At 33.9% G+C, this 26931-nt stretch overlaps 7 protein-coding genes across 7 annotated transcripts; 2 read left to right on the top strand and 5 right to left on the bottom strand.

Moving 5' to 3' along the window:
* Nucleotides 1-144: 144 nt before the first annotated feature.
* Nucleotides 145-3437, bottom strand: Tsp_11554 (leukocyte receptor cluster member 8-like protein). Its single transcript, XM_003373094.1, has 11 exons — nucleotides 3166-3437; nucleotides 2213-2938; nucleotides 1989-2132; nucleotides 1792-1923; nucleotides 1453-1722; nucleotides 1096-1339; nucleotides 962-1033; nucleotides 764-898; nucleotides 633-701; nucleotides 445-577; nucleotides 145-359 (listed from the first exon to the last, which is right to left on the bottom strand). Exons 1-11 carry the CDS (start codon nucleotides 3435-3437, stop codon nucleotides 145-147), a joined length of 2412 nt encoding a protein of 803 aa, XP_003373142.1.
* A 1744-nt stretch (nucleotides 3438-5181) lies between these two features.
* On the bottom strand, nucleotides 5182-6280 carry Tsp_11553 (hypothetical protein). The gene is made up of 3 exons (XM_003373093.1): nucleotides 6053-6280; nucleotides 5713-5794; nucleotides 5182-5345 (listed from the first exon to the last, which is right to left on the bottom strand). The coding sequence occupies exons 1-3, from the start codon at nucleotides 6278-6280 to the stop codon at nucleotides 5182-5184; spliced, it is 474 nt and encodes a 157-aa protein (XP_003373141.1).
* An 817-nt stretch (nucleotides 6281-7097) lies between these two features.
* Nucleotides 7098-13148, bottom strand: Tsp_11552 (60S ribosomal protein L17). Its single transcript, XM_003373092.1, has 10 exons — nucleotides 12593-13148; nucleotides 11404-11507; nucleotides 11228-11341; nucleotides 11029-11169; nucleotides 10582-10837; nucleotides 10077-10219; nucleotides 9658-9932; nucleotides 8536-9523; nucleotides 7473-8334; nucleotides 7098-7414 (listed from the first exon to the last, which is right to left on the bottom strand). The coding sequence occupies exons 1-10, from the start codon at nucleotides 13146-13148 to the stop codon at nucleotides 7098-7100; spliced, it is 3756 nt and encodes a 1251-aa protein (XP_003373140.1).
* Nucleotides 13149-13750: 602 nt separating this feature from the next.
* Tsp_11551 (40S ribosomal protein S16) lies at nucleotides 13751-14617 on the top strand. The gene is made up of 5 exons (XM_003373091.1): nucleotides 13751-13807; nucleotides 14073-14174; nucleotides 14220-14316; nucleotides 14372-14419; nucleotides 14472-14617. The coding sequence occupies exons 1-5, from the start codon at nucleotides 13751-13753 to the stop codon at nucleotides 14615-14617; spliced, it is 450 nt and encodes a 149-aa protein (XP_003373139.1).
* A 130-nt stretch (nucleotides 14618-14747) lies between these two features.
* Tsp_11550 (sideroflexin-1) lies at nucleotides 14748-20222 on the bottom strand. Its single transcript, XM_003373090.1, has 14 exons — nucleotides 20217-20222; nucleotides 19666-19691; nucleotides 18727-18787; nucleotides 18091-18096; nucleotides 17440-17508; nucleotides 16277-16461; nucleotides 15903-16073; nucleotides 15728-15853; nucleotides 15607-15676; nucleotides 15453-15538; nucleotides 15271-15398; nucleotides 15072-15121; nucleotides 14912-15009; nucleotides 14748-14844 (listed from the first exon to the last, which is right to left on the bottom strand). Exons 1-14 carry the CDS (start codon nucleotides 20220-20222, stop codon nucleotides 14748-14750), a joined length of 1179 nt encoding a protein of 392 aa, XP_003373138.1.
* Nucleotides 20223-21722: 1500 nt separating this feature from the next.
* Nucleotides 21723-23616, top strand: Tsp_11549 (putative nuclear transcription factor Y subunit alpha). Its single transcript, XM_003373089.1, has 8 exons — nucleotides 21723-21800; nucleotides 21863-21997; nucleotides 22046-22223; nucleotides 22255-22347; nucleotides 22439-22536; nucleotides 22616-22783; nucleotides 22852-23026; nucleotides 23432-23616. Exons 1-8 carry the CDS (start codon nucleotides 21723-21725, stop codon nucleotides 23614-23616), a joined length of 1110 nt encoding a protein of 369 aa, XP_003373137.1.
* Nucleotides 23617-23921: 305 nt separating this feature from the next.
* On the bottom strand, nucleotides 23922-26661 carry Tsp_11548 (transmembrane protein 85). Its single transcript, XM_003373088.1, has 6 exons — nucleotides 26613-26661; nucleotides 25877-26461; nucleotides 25025-25157; nucleotides 24377-24633; nucleotides 24174-24307; nucleotides 23922-24113 (listed from the first exon to the last, which is right to left on the bottom strand). Exons 1-6 carry the CDS (start codon nucleotides 26659-26661, stop codon nucleotides 23922-23924), a joined length of 1350 nt encoding a protein of 449 aa, XP_003373136.1.
* Between the last annotated feature and the right edge of the window lie 270 nt (nucleotides 26662-26931).

The following is a 26931-nucleotide window of genomic DNA, read 5'->3' as shown; positions in this document are numbered from 1 at the left end:
TAAAAATGCAATACAACTTTCTTCTGAAGAAAATCCAAGCACTGATGTCAAATGACAAATCTGAAGATACGGTCTGAAGCTAAACAAAGCAAAAGCATGAAAATTGACAATGAAACAATGTCGACTGACAATGATGACAAAGTCTTACGCTTTTAACATTTTCTTCAAGGCCAACTTGCGTTCGCGTGCCACAACAAATTCGACTACATACGAACACATTTTTGGTGGATTTGATAAATATAATTTAAATAAAGCATGATAATTTTCGTCTAACCAAGCTTCAAAAAATTTACACGCAAATTGAACGCACTCGTCCAATTTTTGTCTTTTCGTAAGGCTTGAATATACCCTTGAAACCTCTGAAATAGAATATAACAATAAATAAAACAACAACAACAACAACAACAATAATACTAATAATAATAAAACAAAAAAACAACATACCAAATTTGCTTTCAGTAAAAATAAAAAACAACATTCGATATGCTAAAAATTCTAATTCATTTGGAGATCCAGAATTTTGCAAGTATAACTCCTTCAACTGACTTTGACACTGATTAAACTCTTCTTTGTCACCCTAAAAAATTTCATCAAAAACACGTCAACTAAAAGTCAATTTTATGACAATTTACCTTCTCCAGTGCTATTCTTGCATGAGTTTCATACACTTCAATACTAAATTCATTTTTAATATTTTGCACCTGAAATTTAAAAAAAAATTCAAGCATTTGGTTATAACTAATAAAATTTATCATTGTGCTACTGTTAAATCTTGTCGTATAGATTTCAGCTGATCACACGCATTGTGGTAATTTAAATCTTTCGCCCATCTTTTCTTCACCAAATGCAGTGCTTGGCGTAAAACTGACTCCGGTCTTACTTGAGACGGATCTGGTGCCTTCAAATAAAAAAGACATATAATTTATAAAGGTTAAAATATAAAAATTAAATAAAAACTTACGGAAGTAAGACGTAAATATGATTTTTCCACCGTAGTTGAAGTGCCTACCACTATTGATGGATTTTCAGAATCCTTCAACTGATGCGGTTACAAAATTAAACAGAATATAAAAATTGAAAATTAAATGATACAACCTCTGCTTTTGCATGCGTCAAATTTTTAAACTGAGATTTCTTCGTCAAACGAGAAACACCAGCACCCGGAGACTGTAAATGTGTAGCGAAACGAAGAGCGCGCCGACGTTTTATTTCCTCTTCTTCAGCTGAATTAGCAGAAATCTTAACGTCGTGCAGCTTATCGCTCAGTTTTCCAGCATCCAATTTATGTATCCTTTTCCAGTCTTTCATATTTTTATCCGAAGCAACTGTACCTTTACTTCTTCAAAAGAAAAAACAAACAATAACAGGTCACCTTCACAAGCATACTGTAATATGGAATAAATAATGCAAGAACAATTTACTGTTTCGAAGAAAAAAAAATTGTCCACTCACTCTTTTTTGGATTTTCTTCTCAGAGGTGACTTTTCAAACTTACGTTGATTTGTCAGCTGCGAAGAATCCCGGCTATCAGTGCTTGAAGACCGGGAACGACTTCTGCGCCGGTGCTTTCCTTCTCGTGAGTGGTCCGACGAAGAATTGACCCGTCTCCTGGATCGCTTGTATGGAGGCGAATGAGATCTATAAAATGCTGGTGAAGCGCGTCCACTTTTCCTCCTCGCCTTTATACGATCCTCTTTTGAAACAGGCGAACGCGAACGACTTCTTAACAGTTTTTAGTTATGAACAACAACAACAACAACAAGCCAAACTGCAAAACAAACAAAAGCGTACCTGCTGCGACTAACCGTCCTAAATACATTGCGTCCACCACCAGGAACTTTCGTAGAAGCTAATGCGGAAATGTTTTTCCGCAATTCTGCAGCAGGCGTCCACGCACCAGCAGGCAGCTGATTAATGTCGATCCTTGAAAACAATTGCATTTATTAAAGGCAAAAAAAATCCTACACTGAGTAATGAATGCTATGTACTCGGGCAAAGGTTCATTTTCCCAATCAATTTTCCATGCTTGACCATTTGCTAATAAAGGTAATATTTTACGCTTCAGAGCTTGTTCAATTTTATCCTTATCTTCACTACTGTTCGCCTTCAAGTATGCCCGTTCGATGTAAGCTCTTAAAAATAAAATAAACAATAAATGCCAATGTGATAAATCAAAAACCAAACATAACATAACATAACACTTCACTATTACCTTATGCCTGAAGGCATCTTGGAATCTTCATTACCTTCACTTTTGGTGATCACTGGACGAGGCTGCGCAGGCGTTTTGTTCGTCATCTCTGTTTTAACAGCAAAATTATCCTGAAATTTCTGGTCGGGTTTCGGTAAAAATTTATTAACCGGTTGCTTCACTGATAAAGAATACGCCGCTTGTGGTTTCTCAATCATTGTCAAACTCATTGGAAGTTTATGCTCTTTCTGAATACCAACTCCTACTCCGTTTACCGGCGGTGTATGACTAATATTACTGGAAGAAAAAACCTGTGGCTGAGCCGGCACTGGTGGTCTTGCGCCAGGCTTCACCGCACCTCGTATCCCAAAGGAAACCTTCATACCCATTCCTTCTACGTTAAAATTGGGAACTACACTTGTCTGAGCAGTAGTACAAACAGGTATTGAAGAAGAAACCGGGACAGCAGAACTCGCAACTGAATCACTGCCACCACATACAGCATTAACTTTTGAATCAATTAAGTTAATTTTAGACGAATTATCATACGTGTACAAATTTCGATAATACGTTGGTACAGTAGTTGTAGTAGTAGCAACAGTAGTAGTAGTAGTGGTGGTGGTGGTGGTAGCAGTGGTTGTTTTTGCATGTAAATTAACCCGAGGAACAGCATTTGCAGGCTGACGAATCAAACCTCTGCCTGCAGATTGATAAACATATTGAGGAGAATAACCATAAGGCTGTCGCCTAAAACATTAAAAACCATAAATCTACCCATATATCTATAACGTTCCAATTACTATCAGTTACCAATAAAGAAGGAAAACATTAACAAATACAGTAAAATCATAAAAATAAATAGTGTGACAAAAAGAAAATTTACGCGATGATATAATACTATAATAATTTCCGTTAAAGTCATTGAATTAACTGCAGTTAGTTAAAAGTGAAATTAAAATGCATAAAAAGTATACATTACGCACATCCACGGATAGCCGTAAACATTTCTAGGCTGATAAGCATAAGTTTGTTGTACACAACTGTACGTTGGAGTCGGTGGTTGAACACTGGACGTCCCCGCCCTTGATGTACTTATACGCTGGAGAGCTTCCTGAGCTTTTCGCCAAGCATCTGAATTGTCAAACGCAGATTGTTTACCATTATTTGAATTTGAAACATTATTTTGGTCGTATTGTGAAGAAGCCAAGCTAGATGGAATTGGAATATCATCCAATCTAAATTCCATCTCTTAAACTAAGCCAACACACATCAGCAAGTTGATAGAAACAACATTCTTACTGTGATCAAACATGATTATCTATTTTACTTTACCGTAATATTACCGTATGTCATATTGACTTACTAAAATTTAAATAAGTAATATTATACACATTCGAATAATGCATATTTACACAATATGTATTAAATTATAATTATTTATAGTCAATAGAAAAATTGCCATTGTTGTTTATTTAATTTCGTTCCCTAGTAAAATTCTTTACAATTCTCATTGGTTGTTTTTCGCTTTTGTTTTTTGGGTGTGGAATTTCATTGTAGAAAGCAACTGCGTCAGTGTAATTTGCAAAATAACTCCAAATTTACTTAAGCAATCCAACTTTGAAAGGCCGCTATAAAAAAATATTACAACATGAACGATATATTAACTCCAATTTGATCTTTTGACCTCAGGCTGGAACAGTTTTTGGCAGTTCGGATAAAATAGAATTCAAAAAACTGCGAATAAGAACACAGAAATTTTTAATTCTTGCTCGAAGTGTGCTGGAAAAATCGATTTACAGAAAAATAATTTTCAGCCAATAGACATTGCGAGAAAAGTAGCCAATCAGAATTTTCGAATGGAATTTTCGACCAGCAGCTGTATAAATTTCAATTTTTTTAATTTGCATATAACTTTTGCTTTATAAAATTTGTCTTAAATTTTTTTTTCTAGCAGACAAAGTAAATCGATCATCATAACTTACTTCATCAGCATCATCATGTGATGGAATAAATAAATGTTCGGTTAAATAATATCTTTAAATAGTTTTTTTTGAATTTAATTAATAAAATTGGATTAAATTTCATACAAAAAAAGTTCATATATGTATATATTATTTTTCAAAAATAAATACATTTTTGAATTTTGCCTGTGAAATTTTAAAATTGAAAGTGATGCGCAAGTCTGCATTTTTAAAGATTAAACTAATAGAATAACGCCAAGGCGGCAATTGTTTCTTTGGTCAGTATTGGGTTTAAACGGTTACTGTCGACGGTCGGTTTCTGCTCTTACGGCTTCCATTCATCATGATACACAATGGGCAATATTCATCTGGTCGCTTCGCATCAAGTTCATTGACGAGACCAAATTTTCCGCAACAGCTAACAATGATTCGGTAAATAATATTCATCTTTCTTTGTTTCATTTATCAAACAATGATCAACATTATTGTTATGATTATGATTATTAATAGGAATCCGTTTCCAAATGTCTCTATTCTCGGCCAGAATAATGTTAGATATGTTGCTGTGAACAAACCAACTTTTTGCCATGTTAACACCAATAGCAGCAGTCTTCTTAGAAACAATGGGAATTATAATTCTTTTAGAAAGGGAAATTTATATTGTCAAAATGCAATTGGTGAAGTTTTACTTTCAAATACGTACCGTCGTGGAACGAGAAGGTGAGTATGAAAATTCTTCTGTTCAGAATTGTTTCTCAATTTCTTCCACATAATTCAGTGAAATTAACAATCTGATGCGAATTCGTCCATATAGTAATCGACTAGTTGGCATTTCACCCAGAGTTCCTTTGTAAGTGCGACATTTGTACGTTCATTTATGCTTATGCTAATTTGTAATGCGTTGTGAACATTGAAAATTTCAGAACAATAAAATGCAACAATGCTCACAATTTGGCTCCAAATCTTTATTCAATCAGGGAAGCAGACCATCCGTAAGCGTTTTCTTCTTTCAAATAAATTTTACACAATTCAAAATTTAGATTTGAAAAGTCGACAACTTTCACGTCCAATAATTATCCAATCAAACGACCACCTCAACTTCTTGATGCAAGTCAACAAACAACTCCACCTCCACCAACATTGTATGCTATTCATTTTCTCTTTTTTATTTAAGCTTAACGGATTTTCTACATCTCTAAACAATTGTTCAATTTATTTCAAAAATATACTACGACAGAGTTGCTAGAAATAGTAAAAGTAACTGCGTAATAAATGCAAGAATGCAACGGTTGCTATCCCAAACAGTTGAACAACTTTCCTACAATGAAGCAATATTATTTTTCTGTTTTTTTACCCTAAACATTTATTTCAATATTGCTGAGAGAAAAAATTTTTTTAAAGAATAAATCAAATTCTGAACTATAAAATTAAATTTATAAGGATATAAGAACATAAATTTGTACGCAATGTTGTCAATATTGAACACTGAGAATGTGAAACCGTATTACTTTTCGAATAATTTTAATATATATGTATTATTTTTAAGAAATGAAAACCAACTTTCACCCACAACAGAATCCGCATCCACTTCTTCCAGCGATGACGACGAAAATGAGACAAACAATTCGTAAATATAGAATTTCTTTTTATAAGAAAAAAAATTAAATTTCTTTTTTGTTCATTCGTTTTGAATATAATTAATTCAATTTTTGATTCTTATCGCGTTTTTTGATATTTCAAATGTTCACAGCAAAATGAAAAAACCACGTAAGAGTATGAGAGGTTGCAATATCGTCAGCGAGTTGATCTACTTTCACTTTGCAAAGTAAGTATGAATTTCCCACGTATAATTTCAAAATGTTATGCAAAGTTGTATTCGCTTTTCACAGAAATGATTTACCAGAACAACTAAGGTCAGCGTTGCCAAAAATTTCTGATTATCACGTGGTGAAATACAGAATTCACGACGAACATTCTTTCGATGCCAAGATACGACTGAAAGCGAACACGCCAATTTCGCTGAAAGAATGGCTGACAGAATTTCAATTGTACAATTCAAAAGAAAAACGTCCGAATTGAAAGATATATCATGTTCTTCTCTTTCAGGCTCACAGATACCATATATCATTCACAACGAGTTTACAAAAATACTGAACGATACGCGTACAGTGAACGATTCGTATGCCAGATGAACAGAATTTATCGCAATAAAAGAGCTAATAAAGGAAAATTTCTGCGAACAAATTGCAAAGCTGTAATAGATGTAATGCTTCCATCAGACAACAATCATGATATGCACAGAAAAATTGGTAACAATTACTCTTTTTCATTTTTTGTCTTAAATTATAATATATATATATAGGCATGATAAGTGAAGTGGACATACATTTCGTGCACAATCATAACGAAGTACCTGCGACTGCACCTATACATGTGGTAAACGACAAACATTTGAAATTTAATTTTTGTCATTTCAAATTCACATCTATAACAATGTTCCAATTTTAGGTTAAAAATGAATTTTTCACTTATTATGGAAAAATGATTTCTCCGACAAAAGCGAAAAAAAAGTTTTGCCAAAATCACAAAACAGAAATCAAAGAGTACAAGTTGACTGCGCCACGGTTGCAAACAATTCGATGCTGGTATCGCAATTGGAATCAGCAGTTCAACACAACAACAGAAATTATTGAAAAGCACAAAAACCAATCTAAAAATTAACAAATCTTACTGATCAAAGTTTGTTATTTTCTAAAATTCTTTCCCAATGTTCTCAAATTCAAACAATTTATTGCTCATTTAGTGACAGATCAAAAAAATCAATTCACATTATTTTCCATTGAGTATAAAATAACTGAAATTAATATACTGTTTCATCGATGAATGCTAAATGATATGTGAAAAGAAAACTTACACATGAAGCAATTTTATGGGTGAGCTTGAATTTAAAAGTTTGCCCTTCCACGTCGACCACGCAATGATCGGCGAGTGACAACTTGACCCCTACGCACTGCACCTCTGAAAGCTACTTGCGGGATTTTCTGCTTAACGTCTTGGGATGCGGCAGGAGAAGCGGGGTCTGTCCAGACAATAGGCTGCCTGGAAATTGTTCGATTCGGCTTGTCTGTGGGCTGTATCTGCGGATCGGCAGTACCGGACACTGCTGGTTCGCTGGCTTCACTGCTGCCTAGCTGCACATTCAAAGATGGGGATTTTTCATTTGTTACAGAACTGTCACTATTGTCTTTTGTACTTTCCATTGCTGAAACAAACGATATACACTGCTATGCACAAACTGTGTATATATATATATAACATACATATATTAGCACTGGAGCTGTTTTCGACCGACTGTAAATCGTCAATTTGACTGATTGTACTTTGTGGTTCTTCTGCTATGTCGTCAGCAGACTGTTCCACCAGTGGTTGGATAATTTCTTCGAAACTGGATCCAACTGCTTGGCACTGAGTCATCATCGCGTTCAGTTGTGCTCGTTTCACCGCCGGCTGAAATTCGTCGTCGGCAGTTGTGGTAACCAGTGATGACGGAGAACACGGTGAGCCAATACCGTGCGTTGGAACAGTTCCGGCACCGTCTGCGCCGTTGTCCACCGTCGACGACGAAACCGACGTGGAAGAGGTGCTGCTTGTGTTAGTTCCGACGGAAATTTCGGCTCGACAAGTCGCCAAGAGCTGGGTGTGGCTGTTGGCGGGTGAGCGCTGCTGTTCGACGTCAGCTTGTTCAGTTGGATCAGAGATGGCGTGGTCGGTGCGCGGATCCAACGGTCGGATGCTGGCGACCGTGGGCGGCGGCTTGGGCGTCACCACCTGCCTGACCGTGGGCAAAGCGCAGACCAGCTGTACCGGCGCCGCGCGTCCAACGGCCAACGGTCCGGCTGAAGTTGGCACTGTCGGGATTTCTGCAGAACTTCTGTCCGTCGGAGTCGACGCCGGTACCGATTCACTTCCATGCCGATGCAACATGCGTTCGCGCAATTTTGTCAACGCCACAGCCAACTGCTGCACAGTCGTCTGCCCAGTGGACGAGACGTCGGAATCGTTCACGCCCATGTGGCAAAGCATTACATGGACCTCACGACCGGCTTGTTCCAAAGCTTGGCTCGTCTGTTCAATCTCGATCTCTTTCGCCGACAGTTGCTGCTTCAATCTCAACGCTGTCTGCTGCAACTTTCTCACATTAGCTGGCAAATCCGTGTTCTCTTGCTCTTTGTCCTGCCGTTGCTGTTCTTGTTCCTGTTGCTGTTGTTCTTGCTGTTCCTGTTGCTTCTCTTGTTCCATTATTTCGTTTCTACGCTTAAATTCTGCACGCAAGTTGATCAATTCGGCTTCCAATTGTTGGCAACGTAATTTTGACTCTTCAACCGCATCGAGCTGTTTGCAGAGTTCCTCGTTACGACGCTTCGTATTCAACAGCTTCTCTGACATCTCCCGGATAAAACGTCTGGTGACTTCGTGCTGCGAGGCCAGCTTTTCCGCCTCTTGCCGCCACTGGTTCTCCTGAATCGCGTCCTTCATTTCCCGTTTCAGGCCGTACTCGCGCAACCGGAGACGATCTCGTTCCAACAGAGCTTTCCTCAGGGCGCCGGTTAGCTCGGTCAACGAGGCCGCGCTCGCGTTGACGCGGCTCACTTCCATCCGATCGCGCAGCGCATCCGCTTCAGCCAACAACCGTAGACGACTGTGCGCTGCCCGGCATTCTGCCTTCAGACGCCGCACCCGTGAACGCAGACGCCGCGCCTTTTCATCCTTCCACATCCCTCTGCGCACATCCTTCGCCCAACGTCGACGAATATCCATCAACTCGCTCATCATCCGTTTCTCACGCCACTGCACCGCACCCGCAATCGCCTCGGCACCCAGTCGTCTGGCCCTTTCCAATCCGGCTTGCACCTCGACTGGCGGCATTGTCCGACGTTCCATCTGCTGAGCATCTACATCTGCATGTTGCTGTTTTTCAAGAACTGATGATTTTCGCAACTGTTCCAACTCAACAGTCAACAGTTGAACCTGTTGGCGTAGTGCCTGGACGGTCGAATTCGACTCGTCCTCGAACTCGACCACACATGCAGAGGCTTTGTCCAGCTGACTGCGCACATTGGCAACGGCGACCAAGTCGTGCACTTGGGCTTGGCTTCGTTGTAGATCGTCGCGGAGGCGTCGGATCACGGTACCCAATTTCGCGTTGATCTCCTTTTCCAATTTCAGCTGCTGACTTTGGTCCTCAAGGCTTCGTTTCACCTCACCACACTGCACCTCTACCGCCAAATTGACAGCCTCTTTCCGTTCCTTATATGCCAATCGAAGCATGTTCATCAAACGATGATTCTGCTTAATCAATTCTTCTACACTGCTGCAAAAAAACGCGATGCATATATATATATATATATATATAAGAACTAAACAAATTTATTACGAATATGGTTCAAAATCAATTTCTTCAGTTGAGCGGCTGTTTCTGGCATCTTCTTTCAAAAAATTAGAAACCTGAAAGAAAACTGACAAAATCTTTCATCCATCGCATTGAACGGAAACGTAATTTTATTTACCACAATTTTAAGATCAGTATTTTCTTGAATACAGTCTTCCAGTTTTGCTTTAGTGCTGTTTAATTCCATAATCTTCACGTCGTATTCGTAGGGCAAATTTGCCAGCTCATGTTTCAGCTGTTCCACAAGTGCAGAAGATCGCGCATATGCTAATTTCATCTCCTCTAAACGATTCGTCTGCCTTTCAATTTTCGGCTGCCATTCAGCTGCTAACTTAAAAATTGTTCCAATTAATTTGCACGAATTGAACAAACAAAACAAAACAAAATGCAACAGAACAATATAAAATAATGCAAAAATAACAATATGAAAAGTTACCTCGAGTAAATTTTTCAGTTGATTTTCCAAAAATCTCACTTTAACTGAAACTTCCTTTTTTTCAGCTGCTAATTGAAGATATTTTTCAAAAAATTGACTAAGTGAAACATAAGGATCAAGTGAGGAAATCAACCCTGAAACGTTTGGCACCAACTCGATTATCTGTTCGTTGGTCAATGAAACTGAAACATCACGTTTTGTAAGAATGAATCAACCACTCCAAAATCTGCTCTCCTACCTCTGGTTTTCGCTTCAACTTCACTTAACAAACTTGCATTTTCCATTTTCAGTCTTTCTATAAGTCTCTCTACAAGTGTAATAATCATTATTTTTCATATAAATTATATAAAACAATACCATAACTAAAATGCAACGTACAACAAATTATAATCAAACATTTCAAATTCAAATTACTCTACTCAATCTGTCTAATGATCTGAATAATTGAATAAGCATAAAAAGAAATTCGAATTTAAATGTTATAATAATTCACTGTAACATCTGAAAATTACAACACAAACAAAAAAGCAACAACTTTGCTTACCTTTTTTCTTAATTTCGCCAGAATGCCGCAAAACCAGCTGCTCAAAATAATTATTAGTATTACACATCTCTAAATATTTAAATAAATCAACAAGTGTATATACATATTTATACAACAAAATAAAAAATATATCACTTTCTTTGATGAGTTCATCCACTTTTGCTTTTTCTTCACGCATAACTGAAACACAGCAGCTCATTTCATTCAAAACGACCACTAAGGAAAGAATATCTTCCTTGAGTGAGCTGATTGCGGGCTTCAAAAATTAATTATCCAGTTAAAATTTTACATTACATGCATAATGCAAAATTTTACCTGAATCAGTTTAGCAATTTGTTGACTGTATTCTCGTTTAATTGCGCACCTCAACTCTTTTTCATCTTGCTATTTATGAAAAAGAAAAGTACACTACCAAGAACACATCAAGTACATTAAAAATTTACTTACAACCTGACAGGAACTGCTTTTTTCAAGTTGAGCCCGAAGCTCAGCTGTTTCTTGTCTCTGAGCTGACTGCAAAGACTGCAAACTTTCCACTTGAAGTTCTTTCAGTTGAAGTTCTTCTTTCAAAGCTTCAATCTCTTCTTTCTTCAAAATAAAAAAAAATACAATAAAAACATACAAGCAAACTTTTTTCAAAAATTACCAAAGATTTTGTCGTCTCATAATGCTTCCCTTCCATACTAGCCAGTTCTTTTTTCAAATGACGAACCTGTTCAGAGGACCATTCCATCTTTTCCATAGCATATTTTTCGGAAACCTGAAAAATTATTTCATTTTTTTATAATTTCAAAAACTTAAAAAGCAAACATTAAAACAAACCATAGCAGTAGTTTCTTTCAACTTTAATTCCAAAATTCCAGATTTCAATGCATCATTGCTTTGTGCAAGCTCATGACGTTCTTTCTCAACTTCGCTGAGTTTTTCTGTGCACAAAATTAATTACTAATAATTTTTCACATGTTTACTATGATTTGCAAGTGTTTTTTTATTCAAGCAAGCTCAGTAAAATATTAATATCATGCATTAAAAAAACTCCTGCACTGTGTGCAATGCACAAGTTGAGAAATTACTGAAAATTTCAGTTTGAAGAAGAAAGATTAAACTGAAGCTATTACCAAGCAGACGCTGCATTTCGTCCTCTTTTTCCAATTCCATTTCTTACTCTAAACTTCAAAAAGTGAAAACAACTTTCGAGAATATATGTTACATGAAAAATATACAGTATTAAAATAAAAAAGTACATATCATTATGCATACTGTAATTTAGAGTGCAATTAAATAAATGTATTGAAATTACGTGTTAAGTTTAAAGCCAATATTTTATACTACCATTTTGTTATCTTAAAGTATATAAATTTATTTCACAGGCATCGAATTACTTTGTAACTACATTGGAAAGTTGCTATTCGATGGCAACACTCATGAATCAAAACGATTAATTTGCATTGTTTTAGGACAATACAGCATATAAAAAGTTTGTATTTTTCATCAGACATTCATTTTTATATTTTTTCTTAGATATATATATATATCGAGTATTCTTTAAAAAGTACAAGTAATTCTAAGTTGGAGACTGACTGATGATCATCTAATCTGTGCCATTTCATGAATTCATGTAAATTACTATAACTTTTGATTTATATAATTCAAGAGCATTAAATGTAATTTTTGTTCTTATAAACTGTCTGTTTTTCTTTTTAACAATAATATAAAACCAGTTACTTTCTTTTTAACAATTTACAATAAATTTTCAGAATTCGATATAGCACATTTCACAAACAACTACTTGAACAAAATGAATTTGCAACTGCGTGCTGTTTCAAAAAATTTCCATTGCCAAAAATTACGAAAAACAATTTCTATTTGATCAACATTATTTTCAAAAACATCGGAGTAACCATCACAAAAAAACTTAGTTGCACATTTTAAAAAGCAAAAATCAAGATAAAAACTCAGAAAAATCATTTTATTTCCTTATAGCGCATCAAAATTCACATGGCATAATCACCTCTAGCTAATTGCCGTTTTTGCTTCTTTTTGCTTTCCTTCTTCTTTTTGCTAAAGGTTTCTTCTTCGGTTGGTTTAGTAACTACGTCATCTCTCTCTGTCAGAATCACTTCAATATGACACGGAGAAGACATATAAGGATTTATTCGACCATGTGCCCTGTAGGTACGTCTTCGCATTTTCGAAGCCTGTTGCACCACAATATGGTCGATAGTAAGATGATCCGTATCCAGGCCTCTGTATTCAGCATTGCTTTCGGCATTACGAAGAAGTTGAAGCAAAAAGTTTGCCGATTTAACTGGCCAACGGCCTTGAGTGTGTCGCCAATTTTTCACTTGTGCTTTTCTACCAACACCACCGTTAAACCTTCTGAATGGAACAATTTCTTTTTTTTCAATTACATTCTTCAAAAAGCGGACAGCACGATTTAATGTCATGTGCTTTATAGCTTGCGCTGTTTCACGAGTATTCTTGAAATGAACACGTAAATCGGATCCACGGGCTTTGCATGATTTTGAAGGATTACTGGGCTCTGCACAATAATGAATCCGACCCATTGTTCAACCAAAACAAAATTACTTAAAAATCTGATATGATGACAAGGCCTACAGTAAAATAAATTCAAGTATAAACAAATATGTATAGGTTTATTTTTTAAGCGATGTAAAAATCATTCCAAATAAATTATTTTTATTGTATAAAAAATTTTGTCATATTTTTATTTTGTATTTTTTATTATATATATAAACTGTATTCACCGTTTTATATTTTAAGTATATCTTGCCATTTTTTCGTTTATTCTAGATGCAGCACATGAAATAACGCAATTCACTTCACTTTAATGATTAATTAATTAATTATTTGCTTATGAAAAATTCGTTTTATACTAATTTTCCATACCGTATAGTTATCAGATTGTAAAAAATTCTCATTATCCGAAGAAACTCAGTAGTTTAAAATATTCGAAAATCATATATGTGCATATTTATTTATTTGCATTAGTTTGGTGATACTTGTTTCTAAATTCTTTTTCTTTTCAAAAACTTAACTTCAAAAAACCTTTTTGTGCCTGTTGTCTTACAGTATAATTACCGTAAGACTATTGCCGTTGTTTTCTGCTCTGCTATTATTTGGTGATATTTGTTTGAATTCAAAAATTATGTCTGATCATAAGGAAAGACGAGCGATTCAGGCTGTACAAGTATTTGGACGTAAAGTAATTATCATTAATAATGTTTCTACGTGAGGTTGAAACGCTACTCTTAATTATAAATTATTCTGTTTATAATTTATTAATAGCAGTGTGTTAAATATACTTATCTTATTAATTACTTTTTTTATTGCCAGTTTGAAAATTTGAATGCAACATGGATGATAATGACCATTATTCACCAAACTATAATTCATTTTATTTATTAGGAAATGTGCATTTAATGGTTTTTAATAATCGAGTTTCATATGTGAGTATTTTCTAATTTCAGAAAACGGCAACAGCTGTTGCGCACTGTAAGACAGGCAAGGGTTTGATTAAAGTAAATGGTAGACCTCTTGACCTGATCGAACCGCAGATTTTACGCTATAAGGTATGGAATAAAAGGGTTTCGATTTGTTTGATTATACCGTTTTAGTTACAAGAGCCTATATTGATTCTTGGAAAGGAAAGATTTTCTGGCGTTGACATTCGAATTCGAGTGAAGGGCGGTGGCCACGTAGCACAGATATACGGTAATTTATTGTATTTGATTTGCTTGCTTTTATGATATTTTATGTTATTTTTTAGCCATTCGTCAAGCGTTGTCCAAAGCTATTGTGGCCTATTATCAAAAATGTAAATTTTAATATTTGTTACTTTTTTATTTTTTAGCTTATCATTTTTTCAGACGTTGATGAAGCAAGCAAGAAAGAATTGAAGGATCTTCTCATCCAGTACGATCGTTCATTGCTTGTTGCGGATCCACGCCGTTGTGAACCGAAAAAATTCGGTGGTCCAGGGGCTCGCGCAAGATACCAGAAGTCATATCGTTAAAATTTTCGATTATGGTTTTTCGGTTCGAGTAAAAAATTATAGAATTACATGATCTGTGTGTTAGTTGTCAATGCATGATTCAAAGAAAAACAGTCGACAGATTGTTTCCAAAATTCCCATTTTATTTGAATCATAATCCTTTATTGAAATATACCCACTTGGCATCATCTTTGTCTTTGGCAATACGTTCACGTAATTCAGGTTCCAGTTGCTTGATATTCAAGGAACTAAAAAAGTTTCATTCAACTTGTGTGTGTGTGTAATTTTTGGAAAAGAAACCCTCTGCAGATTCACCTTTTCTGTGGATAAAGGGCGCAACACAACGGCGTAGCGAATAGAAGAATACATCCAACGGATACAATTTGTATAGGCCCACTGAGAATTTTGAAAGGCTAAAAGTTCGAATGTCGGTATGCAAAATGAACAAGATTGTCGAAATTGGAAATTAACTTACACGATACCAAGGTTTTCTTTCTAGCCAATCTACCAAAATTGGTGCCAACACTAAACAATTGTTATTCAAAGTATGCTTTGATAATATTAATAATAGTAATACATCAACATTAAATGAGTTTAGATGTGAATGATTAAACAATTTATTTGAATGTTGATGTTAGCTTGAGAAAGAAAGAAATCGTTAATGTTACACTTACTCATTCCAGGCATAGCCATAATAGTGCGACTCATCGTAACCATTTGAATTGCTTTTTGGGCAGCAATACAAGAATTGCCAAGTCTTTGACCATCTTCATCAAATACTGGAATACCGTACTGCAATTCTCTGTAATCTATTTTTAATTAGAAGAAATGATCACTGACGATTTAACAGTATTACCGCATTCGCATCATCGGGATGTTAATACAATTGGCAGCCGCAACGGCGAAGAAAGGAACAAATCGGCCAATGAGGGACGGCATTTTCTAAACGTTATGCGATTTTATTACATTGAAATGAAAGAAAATAAGAAGAATCCAAAGCACACTTTCACTAGACTGTTCAAACCCAATGCGGTTCCAAGTGCGCCTCCTGTACCAGCAATGTACGACAACGTTAGCTGGCTAAGAATAAATTCAGTGCAAAAGCGTAAATTCAAAAAAGTAAAAATTAACCTAAGTGGAATCGGGCTATCACCACTTCGGTTTGTGTAATTCACTAAAGCGTTGAACGATTGATTGAACCACTGCCAAAAGACTACTTCTTTGGTTGTCCTGCACAATTGAACAATTTCAACACAACTTTGAACAAAATAATTAATAATAAAATTTAAATTTAAAACAAACAAACTTATAAAACGTTAACATGCAACCAGTGATCATCATATTCATGGGAACCTGGGCGGACATTCGACCGACGATGAACATTTTTTCCTTTGTATCTGGATGATAAGCTGAATCATACAGATGCTTCGCCTTCCACAGTTCATCCGTGGTCAAACGATCACTATATTCACCTTTACTGTAATTAAAAAAAATTCTCCTTATTAATTCCCATTTGTATTGGAAAAAAACAAATTAATAACTAAGCATATACATAAATTTAAATTGCATCTCATTCATGAAGAATAAAAAATCAATTTTATCAAAAGAAATATCATTAAAAGGAAAAAAATAAATAATATACAGATTTGCATATGAATAAATTATTATTTTGATGATTACCGGTAATTTTCGACAATTTCTTTCGCTTCTTGAAGTTGTTTATTTGAACAGAATAAATTCAACGGGTTAGTAATGGCAAAGAAATGCTTCGCCCGTCCCCAATAAGTCGACTGATCCCATCGTGGTTGCTCAATGTTCGGTTTTACATTCAGTTCTGAGATTAAGGCAGATTTTTCCATATTTGCCTACAAAAATATCTATTTGTTTCCATTTGTAAATATTCATCGCAAATTTTGTAATAATCATACAAACATGCTGAAAAATAATAATTGAAAATTCATTATTATAAAAAAAAATTTCAATTTAATTTCACTAGGATTTTCGCTAAGTAATATATTTAAACGAAAATTAATGGCCGGTTCAATTTTTCCGAGTTGAAACCTGTTAGTTAGATTTTTATTGCTTTGTCAGCGGTCACAATTATGTTTGAAGTGTCCATTCAGTTGGATATTTCATTTTGCATTTCATCAAGTTTTAAATATAATTCAAACAACAATAATTAATTGAATTAAACGATTTTGCTCAAAATCATTCATTACAATATAAAGTTAATATTCACTTTTTATATTCAGCTTAATGCAATTCAATTCATCAAACTCTCAATTTGCTTCTCTTTTTTTCCTGTATGCTTGTATAAATAAATTGCCTAAAGAAAAATGAATATATTTCAATCTGCATTCAAACAACGAACTGGTAGATCTTGAATCAAATTAAATTAACAAATGCTTGTTGCAGTTTTTGCTTGAATCTGATTGAGGAAAGCGTGGTGATCAGATTTGATGCTTAATGCAAGTTTCATTCAGATATTTTTTTTGCCTAGTCAATTTTATCTTTTGGATCTAGAACCAGTATGATATTGATCATGTCTGTTAAGAAAAACGGAAAAAAATCAAAGTTGAGAAGTAAAACCAAAAGGAAGCATACTTTGGTGTTATGGACAATTCATTCTTGAAAAAAATATGAGAAAAATTTTAACTTGATTGTTAATTTATTTTAATTAATTGTTTAAATGAGCCAACAAAATCAAACTGTCAAATGTATACAATACAAATAACTTTAAAAATTTATCTGAATGAATGTACTGAATATTATTTAATAGCATCGACAATGTTAAGCATATTACTCCATGAAATGAAAAAAACAAAACAGAACAAAATAAGCACGATTGCCAAAAGCTGGTGTTCACCTATAGCAGTTGAATTGTTGTGCTTTTCAGCATTACACCACTGCGTCTGCAAATAACAATTTTATCATCTTTTCCGCCCAACTCTCTGAAACCGTATATCTTCTTGTGAGCCACTTGTAAATAGTGAATAATAAAATGAAACAACTTTCAAAAATGTCAACTCGAATATAACAAAAGCAATTTTTATGTACATTAATAAAACAGTAACATAATTTTCAAGCTACCTAACAACTGTAACAATAACGTTAATTTTTTTGTTAACAGCATAAAAATAAAACATCATTGTCGTGAGGTGTGAACATTTTTTTAAGCGTACTGATTGTTTCTTTTATATTTAGTATCGTTTGCGTATGATTTATTAAGTTGAACTTTGTTGATAATTCACAATATCTAATTAATTCTACTTTCTCAGAACTTCCAATTAATGAACAGTACGTTCTACGAAAAATGAGACTTTTCAATTCCCATGACAATATAAACAATCGTTCGATGTCAATTTCCACACTGCATGTCCGCAGTTGTTGAACACTTTGAAAATAACTTGATTTTTATTCATTAATGATAATGATTTGTTTGCTTGCAAAAAATACCATTAATCAGTTTTTTCGCTATCATTTCCTAAACATACGTTACGCTAAAAAGGATATACAATTTTAATTAAATTTCATCATGAATAAAACAGCAAAATATTATAAAGTTTCTAAATTTTATTATTACTATCCAACTGTTGTATTATATTGCTATTATATTTTTGTATTAATTATATATATTTTCATAAAATAATTGAAATTTATGAGGTTATCCATTTCAAATCGAAGAAGTAAAAGGACAATACTGTAGTACAGTACACTGTTAATAAATAGGTATTATACATATTGAGCAGAGGTACATTGCAGTATTTCACATGTTATTGATAATTTAAAAAAATGTTTACTTTTGAAATATATTTAGCATAGTTTAAATTTTCAGACTTTTAAATTTTATTCTTTTCATTTTTCCTTGTTTATTTAAATGTTTAAAAAATAAACAGTTTGTCCATTTTAAAAATTAATTTGTTCAGAGACAAACGTGTTATTAATGCAAACGTTTTTGAAATTACGAACACTTTCATTAGTCAGTTATGTGGTTTTTTTCAATTTACAACTTACATCGCTTATATCAAGGTGGAATTTATTCTCTAAGAATAGAACAGTTAATAAAATAAACAATTGTACTTGTAAAAGTAATTCTTACAAATAATACTTAATTTTTCAATATTACCAACCTGTGGAGCTAGTAATTCAACAGTGTTAAAGTGAATCGCGATTATTGCGTTGTTATTGATTCTAAATTGTATACGTTTCACTTTTACACTAACGTAATCAATTCACAGAACAAGCAACATTTGTCAACAATACCTGCTGGACAAACCAAATTTAATCGTGATTCGACAGATACAATCTTTCACGTATGTTATTTATTTGCATTCGTAAACATTTGTCAGTAGTCTTTATTTGTTGTTTCACTTATAATAATCGATAAATAAATTTAGAATCAAGTAAAAGTAATTTCATTTAAAAATTTGAATATCAAAACTGATAGTTCAGTTTATCAAATGAACGTGAAGAAAGTTGGTAATGCATGAAAATTTATACTGTGATTAAATGTTCTGCATCGCATTGAAGCAAAAAGAGTGATGAAAAATATGGATTAAAATTATTTTTACGAAAGTTGGGATGAATTTTCAAACCCTATTTACGCAGTCGCAACAACAATAAATCAGTTTCAAAATCAATTAAAAAAATTAATTATTAAATTAAATTAAAATTTTAAAATAAGTTTTCTATATTTCATTATTATGGTAACTAAATGAAGTTTAATGAAATGAGATAGCAGTAGATCAACAAATACAGCAAAATAATTTTTTATTTTTCAACGCTCAACAACAACAATATAAACAGTAAATAACAGATGATAACAACAATAAGTAAAATAAACAAATATAAGTGATCAATAATAGAAAATAGAAACAATGAAAAATGAAAAATATCAATCATTAAAATATAATACAAAACCACCACTTGGAACCGAGTCAGTTCAGCTTTAAGTAAAGCAAATTTCTTAGATCTGATCAACAGTTGTATGAATATAATTAACTATGCCCAAACAGAAAATTTGTTTATAAGCTTATAATTTTGAAATGCTAGTCAGCTTTTATTTTTACTTTACGCTACTACTCATGGTATAATACTAACATATATATATATATATATATATATATATATATATAGAAGATAAAAGTAAAGATTTGAATATCAGAAAAGTGACCATTAAAATGAAACCAAAATTTGGCAAATAGCACGCATTACCATGACAACCAGTAAAATTTAAGTTCCGGACAACGAGTAAAATTCATCGCAACAACAACTAATGAAATTTAGCCAATGAAATTTAACCCAATCAAAGTTCGACGCGAAATTTACAACCAATCAAATCTTGAAGCGGCATGCCTTTGATGTCAACATCAAATCTAGCCCGTCAACAACGGGAATAGCCTCGTGATGATTTGTAAAAAATTGATATCACCTGCAGTACTTTAAATCATATTTTACAATTTTTCATAAATTTCTTAAAAAAAATTAAAATGTCCACACACACATAACTAAAGAAATAAATATTTTTGCATTAAATAATAAAAAATGAAAATTTTTTGATACTGATTATTTTTTTCATTATTTAATTGAAATTTTAAAAAAATGAAATTGGAAAGCATACCTGCATTAGTTTAAATTACAGTATGATAATTTTACCAAAAAGGCATTGATTGGCTATAAATTTGCCGAGTTGGAACGTTGACAACTGCGCGTTCATTAGCGAATGACCTGCTTTTTTGCTCATCCGGCACGTCTGGTTGTCTAGATCTGAACGGCCAATCGCTGCGCATATAGGCCTTTGAAAACTATTGCTCCAATTGCCCAGTTTGCTCTGCTCTGCTTCCATATCATTGGCTTGTACATCAAATCCGTCTACGCCCGAACATCACAGCCAACCAACGACAGACTTTTGTTCGCCGACTTGACTGGAGGTAATGGCATCTGATTTTAAAAAGGACCAATCATTTGAGGTCTGTGTTTCCACATGAGCATGAGAAAAAACACGCCTCGGCTATTTTCTTAGTCATCTTTCGAGCCTAGCTGGCGATTTCCATTTCACTTTTCTTTCCGTTTCTTTTTCCTCATTGTTAAAATCTCTACCATTTATGATTGGCTATTTTTATCATTTATTTTGAATCTGTTCTGTTTTGAATTTTACAAAGTGGAAAGGAAGCAAGTTTTTCATCCGTGAACGTTTCTTTCTGACCACAAACGGTCGATTGATTCGAAGAATAAATGCAGTTCTGTTCGCTTGTCAAATATCGATCAAAACAATTGGTTGTCTTCATTTCACTCGAACATTTCCTCTTTTCTTTTACTTTTTTTTATCAATTATTTTAAAATCAAAATTGGTAGTAGTTGTCTTTGGCATAGGAAAATGGAAACCAATTGCACTGCTTCCGTCGAGAATTCTTTCTCATCTCTGAACTGAGATATTTTCACTCCGGACAAACTTGTCCTTAGTCATTCATTCAGAACAGGCAAACAAAACCCTACCATAACATTTGGCCAACTTTTCCTCTCACGAGTCTAGGTCACGCGCCAGTAAGCAATTACAGTAGACCAGCGGTGCTGTTTACATTTTGCTCCAGTCAAACACACTTTTACATTTCCTGCTTTTTAACGAACATTTTCCTAAGTATTCAATCAACAACGATGATTATTGAATGTATCTTATTTTATCTTATCACTTTTTATCTTTACCATTGAGCGAAAAGTTTGATAATAATAATAATGATTATTGTATAATAAAAAAAATTTTGAGCCGAACCATAGTCAAAACAAACTACATAGCTTCGAAAACCATTTCCCTGGGATCATGAGCAATGGACGGTTAATTAGAACTGCAACTTTGTTATCTAGTAGAGAATTTTAATTAACTGCTTTGAACAACAGCTATGACCAATTATCATATGAAGAGAAACGTTACGTCATCGATGCACGCGAACATTAATCGTTAGGGTGATACTGTAGTATTGATACAAGAAGGTTCTATTGTTCAATGTAGTTTGTATTGTTTATTTAAAAAATATTTTAAAGACAATACTTAATTTTATTAAATATTATTTGAAATATAATAGTTAATAATACTTAATAACTTTACATTTTAGTTGTTGGTTGTTGAAGTATGGATAATATTGATTTAAATGCATCAGTTGCTTCTTCACCACCAGACGTATCAGTCACTCCTATCACAACCACTGCTGTTAGAGTTTGAATTCTACGTGTATGTATTGAATTGATTGTTTTAAACAGATGTTTTTTTAGTTTACAAATTCAAATTGTTCAAATGCAAGCGTCACTGCTGTTCCTTCAGGCTTTAAAACATTCAGTGTGCAACTAGCAAATGGACAAACACTTCAACTTGCAGCAGCTAGCTCTTCGATTCAAACATCTTCATCCGTAAGTGTAGTCAATGTTTTGTCAATATTCATATTAATTGTACTTTAGAATACTTTGCAAATATTACAAATCGACCAAAACACTTTATCAGCTTTGACAAATGGAGTTTCGCTTCAAGTTCCTGGTTCTGGCAATGATACCAGTAATGGCCAGCAGGCAATTATTTATTCATCACAAATATTAAATACCAGTAACTTATTTTTATTTAAATTTTTCACTTTTACAGGTAATGTGTTGTTATTTTTAAATATTTCTAGGCTTTTCTTCAACAGAAACTGGACATCTTTCACCAGGATCCCAGTCCCAGCAACTGAACGCTGAAGTAGGAAACTCTGAAGTAGCTTCTCAATGTCAGTCTAATGCGGATCCTAGTATGAAATTTTATTTTAGTAGTTAATGTTTTTAATAATATATATAGTTCTAAAAATTGTATTATTACAGCGTTCATCCAAGTTTCGCCTTCTGGTTCGGCAAATATTGCCCAGTTACTTCAAAATTCTACGGGTCAAAATGGTTCTCCAGTTCCTCAGATTGTGATGGTAGTAACAGTTTTGTTTTGTTTTTTTTTGATATACGCATTGTTTTTAAAGATTAAATTTTAACAAGTCTGATTTTCAGATCAACCCCAGCATATTGAACTCAGCTACCGCTATTCAAAATGATGCAAAAACAGAAAGTGACGATCAACCATTTTTGGTTAACAGTAAACAGTACGAGCGTATCATGAAGAGACGACATACTCGTGCTAAGCTGGAAGCTGATGGTCGGATTCCAAGAGGGCGTCAGGTGAATATGAGAAGCATGATTTTTTCTTATATTTGATTATTAATTTTTGTTTTTTTGTTGCTTTTTAGAAGTATCTTCATGAGTCGCGCCATTTGCATGCATTAAACAGAATACGAGGCGAAGGTGGACGCTTCAATTCTGGTTCAAAGAGAGAACTGAAAAGTAAAAATGCTAATAGCAGTGCTAGTTCTGCTGCAAATAGTAATTCGAAGCAATTAAAAACAGAAGGCGACGAGATAAGCGGTAAGCAAATAGGAAAAATAATAAGAAATGTTCTATCTTTGGTTTCCTTTATTATTTTAATTATTTTATATGAACACTTTTATATAATTATTTTTTCCATTTTAGCCAATGCTAAATTGAAGAACAGTTCCGAAGGAACGTTGAACTGAAATGCTTATCATTTCACAGAAAATCTCTCTTTTTGCAAATAATTGCATATTTGCATATTTATATCCCCGTGAAACATCACTGCCAAGTGACTGATTTGTTGTTTTGTTCGTTAAAGAACACACTACCCTCTAACAAACATGCGCATAAAAGGAACGTCAAATAGCAAAATAAGTTTTTACAGTTTTACCATTGATTTTTTTCTGAATTTCTTTTAGCTTTTTATAGTTTCCATTCATTCGTTTATATGTTTTTAAGAATTTGTAGTTAGAAAAATTATTTTGTATTTTGGAAATATAATTAATATGCTTATCATTGTAATTTTCTACCTTACTGACTTTTGTGCTCTTATGTTATTATTGTTATTTCTTTTGAATAACATGAGGGAAGACAAAAATTTGCATTTGAAAGCTTCATTTTGTTTTTTTTCGGTATTATTTTAGTTCAATGCATTATATATTTCTTTTTGTATGCAATAATTTTTTTGATGAAAGAAAAATCATTCATGAGGCAATAAACAGTAATGATAATTGGAATATGGATTATGTAACGTTCACAATAGTTAACTGGTATAATGAGAGAAGAAGTTAAATAAAGAAGCATTTGAAAATTTGAATGCCATTTTTCTACTCCAACAACGCTTTTATTTTATTTTTTGCACGTAACTTGATGCGTAGAAAGTGAATGCAATTTATTTATTGTTTCTGAATTTTTCAATTTTTAATTCTTAATATTTTGTCTGTAACAGTTACATTTTTGATAAATTTTTTGCTTCGTAAGCTTCACCGCTGAGAGCGCTTCTCATCCATTTGATATAAGAAGATACTTTTGTATAGGCGGAATAATGGGATGGTTTCTGTTTCGCAGGTTTGAAAACGAATAAGCCATGCAGTGTGAATTTTTCACCTTCTTTGCACATCAGTGGTCCGCCGAGGTCTTCCTTGAATTAGGGGAAAAAACACGATACACGTAAATTTTTAAAGATGCAAAAATTTACTACCATTAAAATGTCCTTCGCTCCTTGATCATATCCAGCGCAGAAAACGTAATATTCGTCTCGATAAATGGCACAATAAGCATAATTGACTGGAATTCTAGCGTGGTGTAACTTGTTCGTCAAAGGCTTCTTCAAATCTGTGAACAAAATTTAGAAATGAATGCGTGAGAGCAAATAAATTGGGCATGAAGTGTGTGTGATTTTACGTGGCCTTAATCCCCAACCAGAAACGTAACATTCTTTTCCGTATGGGGTTTCTTTGTCTTGCTCAGGCAAGCATATTGCTTGCACTTTGTCGGAATAATCGACCATCTGAGTAAGCTTCAACAAGGCGATATTGTCAAAGCCCATAATTTCTTGATTTTTCAAAGCCATAATTTTTTCCACCGATACAGAATTACCACTGCCAAGTTCATTGGTTCCAACAAATACTTTGACCGATGATGGTTTCACAATTGAAGTACTAGAACAAAACAAAGCGAACAAAATAAAATACAGTACGTGTGATGTATTGTTTTTTTGAAATTTACAAATAAAGTAAACATTCAGACGCAGTCAGCACCAGGTTGGTCCCTTTGGTATGCTTCGTTGGAATTAAAACTCCACCGCATTTCCATTCGGTCGTTCCCTCTTTAACGGTCAGATAGACTTGCCATGGAAAGAGATTGGCTTTGGTTTCAGAACCGCCGAACGTATCATTGCCAGCAGCATCATTTACCGACAACGAGCCCACCTCCTTAGATATACCACAACGGCAGCTCTGGACTATGTGCTGAACAGAAATACAGAAAATACAGAACCCCATGCTGCTGCTATCATGTTTGTTTGCAACATCTGCACCATGCAATACTTACCGATGTGCAAAGGAAGAAAAAAATACCGACTGAAATCCAATCGAACCGCATTGATTTCCTTCAAAATCCCAACAGCTCTTGGTTTGACTGCTGTTTACACGTTCCAGCTTACAGGTGATAATCAGCACTGCTGCTGTTTACAAACATCCATTGTTCCAGTATTAAAACAGCAGCTTGGTGCAAAGACATGAACTCTGTTTGCTCAGTTGAGCATGTTGAAAAGATTTCTCGTCCAACCACACTGACGACGATTTGTCTCACAATGCTTCGTGGTCAACTGTTGTAACAGATTAGACAAATGCTTATTGAAAACATTGTCTGTCAACGTGATCTACCTTTGTCATTGTTATTCTTCACAATACAAAAGTGTAATAATTGCAATTTTTCCAACACAACTTTATCCTTTCGAATCGCGTTTATTTTTGGTAAATGTTTTAAAATTTTAAATTACTTAACGCTTTTCGAAGTATTTATTTAAAAAAAGGGGAAATTTAGCTCAAAAAACGAAATATACAAGAAATAAAAGAAACAAAAGTAAATTATGCACAAATTATGTAGAATCAACATTTAGCAGCAACCCATCAAAGCAATTAACTTCTCATATCATTATAATAATAAATTCAATGGACAAAATTTTCAACAATCTGTTTAATTTCAACTGAATTAAATAAGCACAGACGTAAATATATGTATGTAATTATATATTATACAGTGCATTTTTAATTATCAAGCAGAACGTGTTGTATCACAAAAATATTTCAAATTCAACGAATGCAAATAAGAAAATGTATTTCAAAACAGAGAAGCTGAACAAAACAAACAAAATATTTCAAAATTAAGAAAAGCTCAAACCACCAACTGCGTACTCCATTCTTTCGGGCATGTTTGCAAAGGCGAGCCAATCTGATTTGTGAGTGGGCAGCAGTCCCATTGAAGAACACTTATAAAGCGCAAAAAATATACCAATAATGTTCCCCAATACAAAAACAAACTTTTCTCCAAGCATGTAACCGTCGTCCGATTTTTCTACCGATTTGAAGACAGCATTCACAGAAAGCAATGCCTTCACCGGTCTGATCAACATCATGCAAACCATCATTATTGGAAAAATGGATATGGAATTTCCGGCCATGTACATAATGAAAAGGTTCATCGGTACTTGCTTGAGTGGACCAAAAGCAATATCCCATGCTCTTTTAGCCATTAAATGTTTGTCTGTTTCTCGGCTTCCACCATCCGATACTGATAAAGCTGCCGTTGTAAAACCAGGGGGATTGGCAAGCTGAGCACCACCACGATTCTCTTTTGCATATTTTGCGTAATTTGGATCTAATTTACATTTCTGATATAAAATAGGCACATTTAAATTATTACATTGAGAAGCCATTCCAAAAAACATATAGGCAAAGGGAATACAGTAATAATGAAAAGTTTGTTCTATTTGTAAACTACAGTAACTAAATAAATTATTTTCAAGATCTTATAAAAATAATTAAAAGTTAACGTATAAAATCTGTATCAACTGTTTATTGTTCCTTACGTCGTTTATTAAACTGATACATGATTGATGGTCGAGACTGTCATTTACCTGCAGTGACTTTCATACGGTTATTAATTTGAGTATCTGGTTCAACCATTTGGTTTTCGTTGAGAGCATGTGCATGCTACGATCGTTCATGCCATTTAGGTTTCATTTCTTAGTTTTTCGATTGTAATCGTGTACTGACTGTATTTTGTTGATTTCGTTTTTGAAATCGACTACTGATCTATTTAGCGAGTGAAGGACATCATCTTATATATCTATAATAAGATACAGCTGATTTGAAACTGAATTGCCGTTAGATTTTTGGCTACTTGGCATTCTGATTATTTTTTGAAAATTTCAACTGTTCGTCCACCTGATTTCT

Source organism: Trichinella spiralis, assembly GCF_000181795.1.
Source record: "Trichinella spiralis strain ISS 195 chromosome Unknown Scfld7, whole genome shotgun sequence".
NCBI classification, from domain to species: Eukaryota; Metazoa; Nematoda; class Enoplea; order Trichinellida; family Trichinellidae; genus Trichinella; species Trichinella spiralis.
This window is presented reverse-complemented; position numbering and strand designations above follow the sequence as displayed.

Coding starts and splice junctions, on each gene's coding strand:
- Tsp_11554 (XM_003373094.1), bottom strand. CDS start 3,437: ATGGAATTTAGATTGGATGATATTCCAATTCCATCTAGCTTGGCTTCT. Junction 702..763: donor CTATACGACAAGATTTAACA/GTAGCACAATGA, acceptor TTTAAATTTCAG/GTGCAAAATATTAAAAATGA. Junction 578..632: donor CAAGAATAGCACTGGAGAAG/GTAAATTGTCAT, acceptor GAAATTTTTTAG/GGTGACAAAGAAGAGTTTAA.
- Tsp_11553 (XM_003373093.1), bottom strand. CDS start 6,280: ATGATATATGGTATCTGTGAGCCTGAAAGAGAAGAACATGATATATCT. Junction 5,795..6,052: donor CGCTGACCTTAGTTGTTCTG/GTAAATCATTTC, acceptor TCTTATAAAAAG/AAATTCTATATTTACGAATT. Junction 5,346..5,712: donor GGATTCTGTTGTGGGTGAAA/GTTGGTTTTCAT, acceptor AATTGTTTAGAG/ATGTAGAAAATCCGTTAAGC.
- Tsp_11552 (XM_003373092.1), bottom strand. CDS start 13,148: ATGGGTCGGATTCATTATTGTGCAGAGCCCAGTAATCCTTCAAAATCA. Junction 11,170..11,227: donor ATGAGACGACAAAATCTTTG/GTAATTTTTGAA, acceptor TTTATTTTGAAG/AAAGAAGAGATTGAAGCTTT. Junction 10,838..11,028: donor AAAGCAGTTCCTGTCAGGTT/GTAAGTAAATTT, acceptor TAATTTTTGAAG/CCCGCAATCAGCTCACTCAA.
- Tsp_11551 (XM_003373091.1), top strand. CDS start 13,751: ATGTCTGATCATAAGGAAAGACGAGCGATTCAGGCTGTACAAGTATTT. Junction 13,808..14,072: donor TACAAGTATTTGGACGTAAA/GTAATTATCATT, acceptor TTCTAATTTCAG/AAAACGGCAACAGCTGTTGC. Junction 14,175..14,219: donor CGCAGATTTTACGCTATAAG/GTATGGAATAAA, acceptor ATACCGTTTTAG/TTACAAGAGCCTATATTGAT.
- Tsp_11550 (XM_003373090.1), bottom strand. Junction 16,074..16,276: donor GAAATTGTCGAAAATTACCG/GTAATCATCAAA, acceptor TTTTAATTACAG/TAAAGGTGAATATAGTGATC. Junction 15,010..15,071: donor AAAGAAAACCTTGGTATCGT/GTAAGTTAATTT, acceptor TCGAACTTTTAG/CCTTTCAAAATTCTCAGTGG.
- Tsp_11549 (XM_003373089.1), top strand. CDS start 21,723: ATGGATAATATTGATTTAAATGCATCAGTTGCTTCTTCACCACCAGAC. Junction 22,537..22,615: donor CAGTTCCTCAGATTGTGATG/GTAGTAACAGTT, acceptor TCTGATTTTCAG/ATCAACCCCAGCATATTGAA. Junction 23,027..23,431: donor AGAAGGCGACGAGATAAGCG/GTAAGCAAATAG, acceptor TATGTTTTTAAG/AATTTGTAGTTAGAAAAATT.
- Tsp_11548 (XM_003373088.1), bottom strand. CDS start 26,661: ATGGTTGAACCAGATACTCAAATTAATAACCGTATGAAAGTCACTGCA. Junction 24,308..24,376: donor TGGTTGGGGATTAAGGCCAC/GTAAAATCACAC, acceptor TTTTGTTCACAG/ATTTGAAGAAGCCTTTGACG. Junction 24,114..24,173: donor GAGCGAAGGACATTTTAATG/GTAGTAAATTTT, acceptor CCCTAATTCAAG/GAAGACCTCGGCGGACCACT.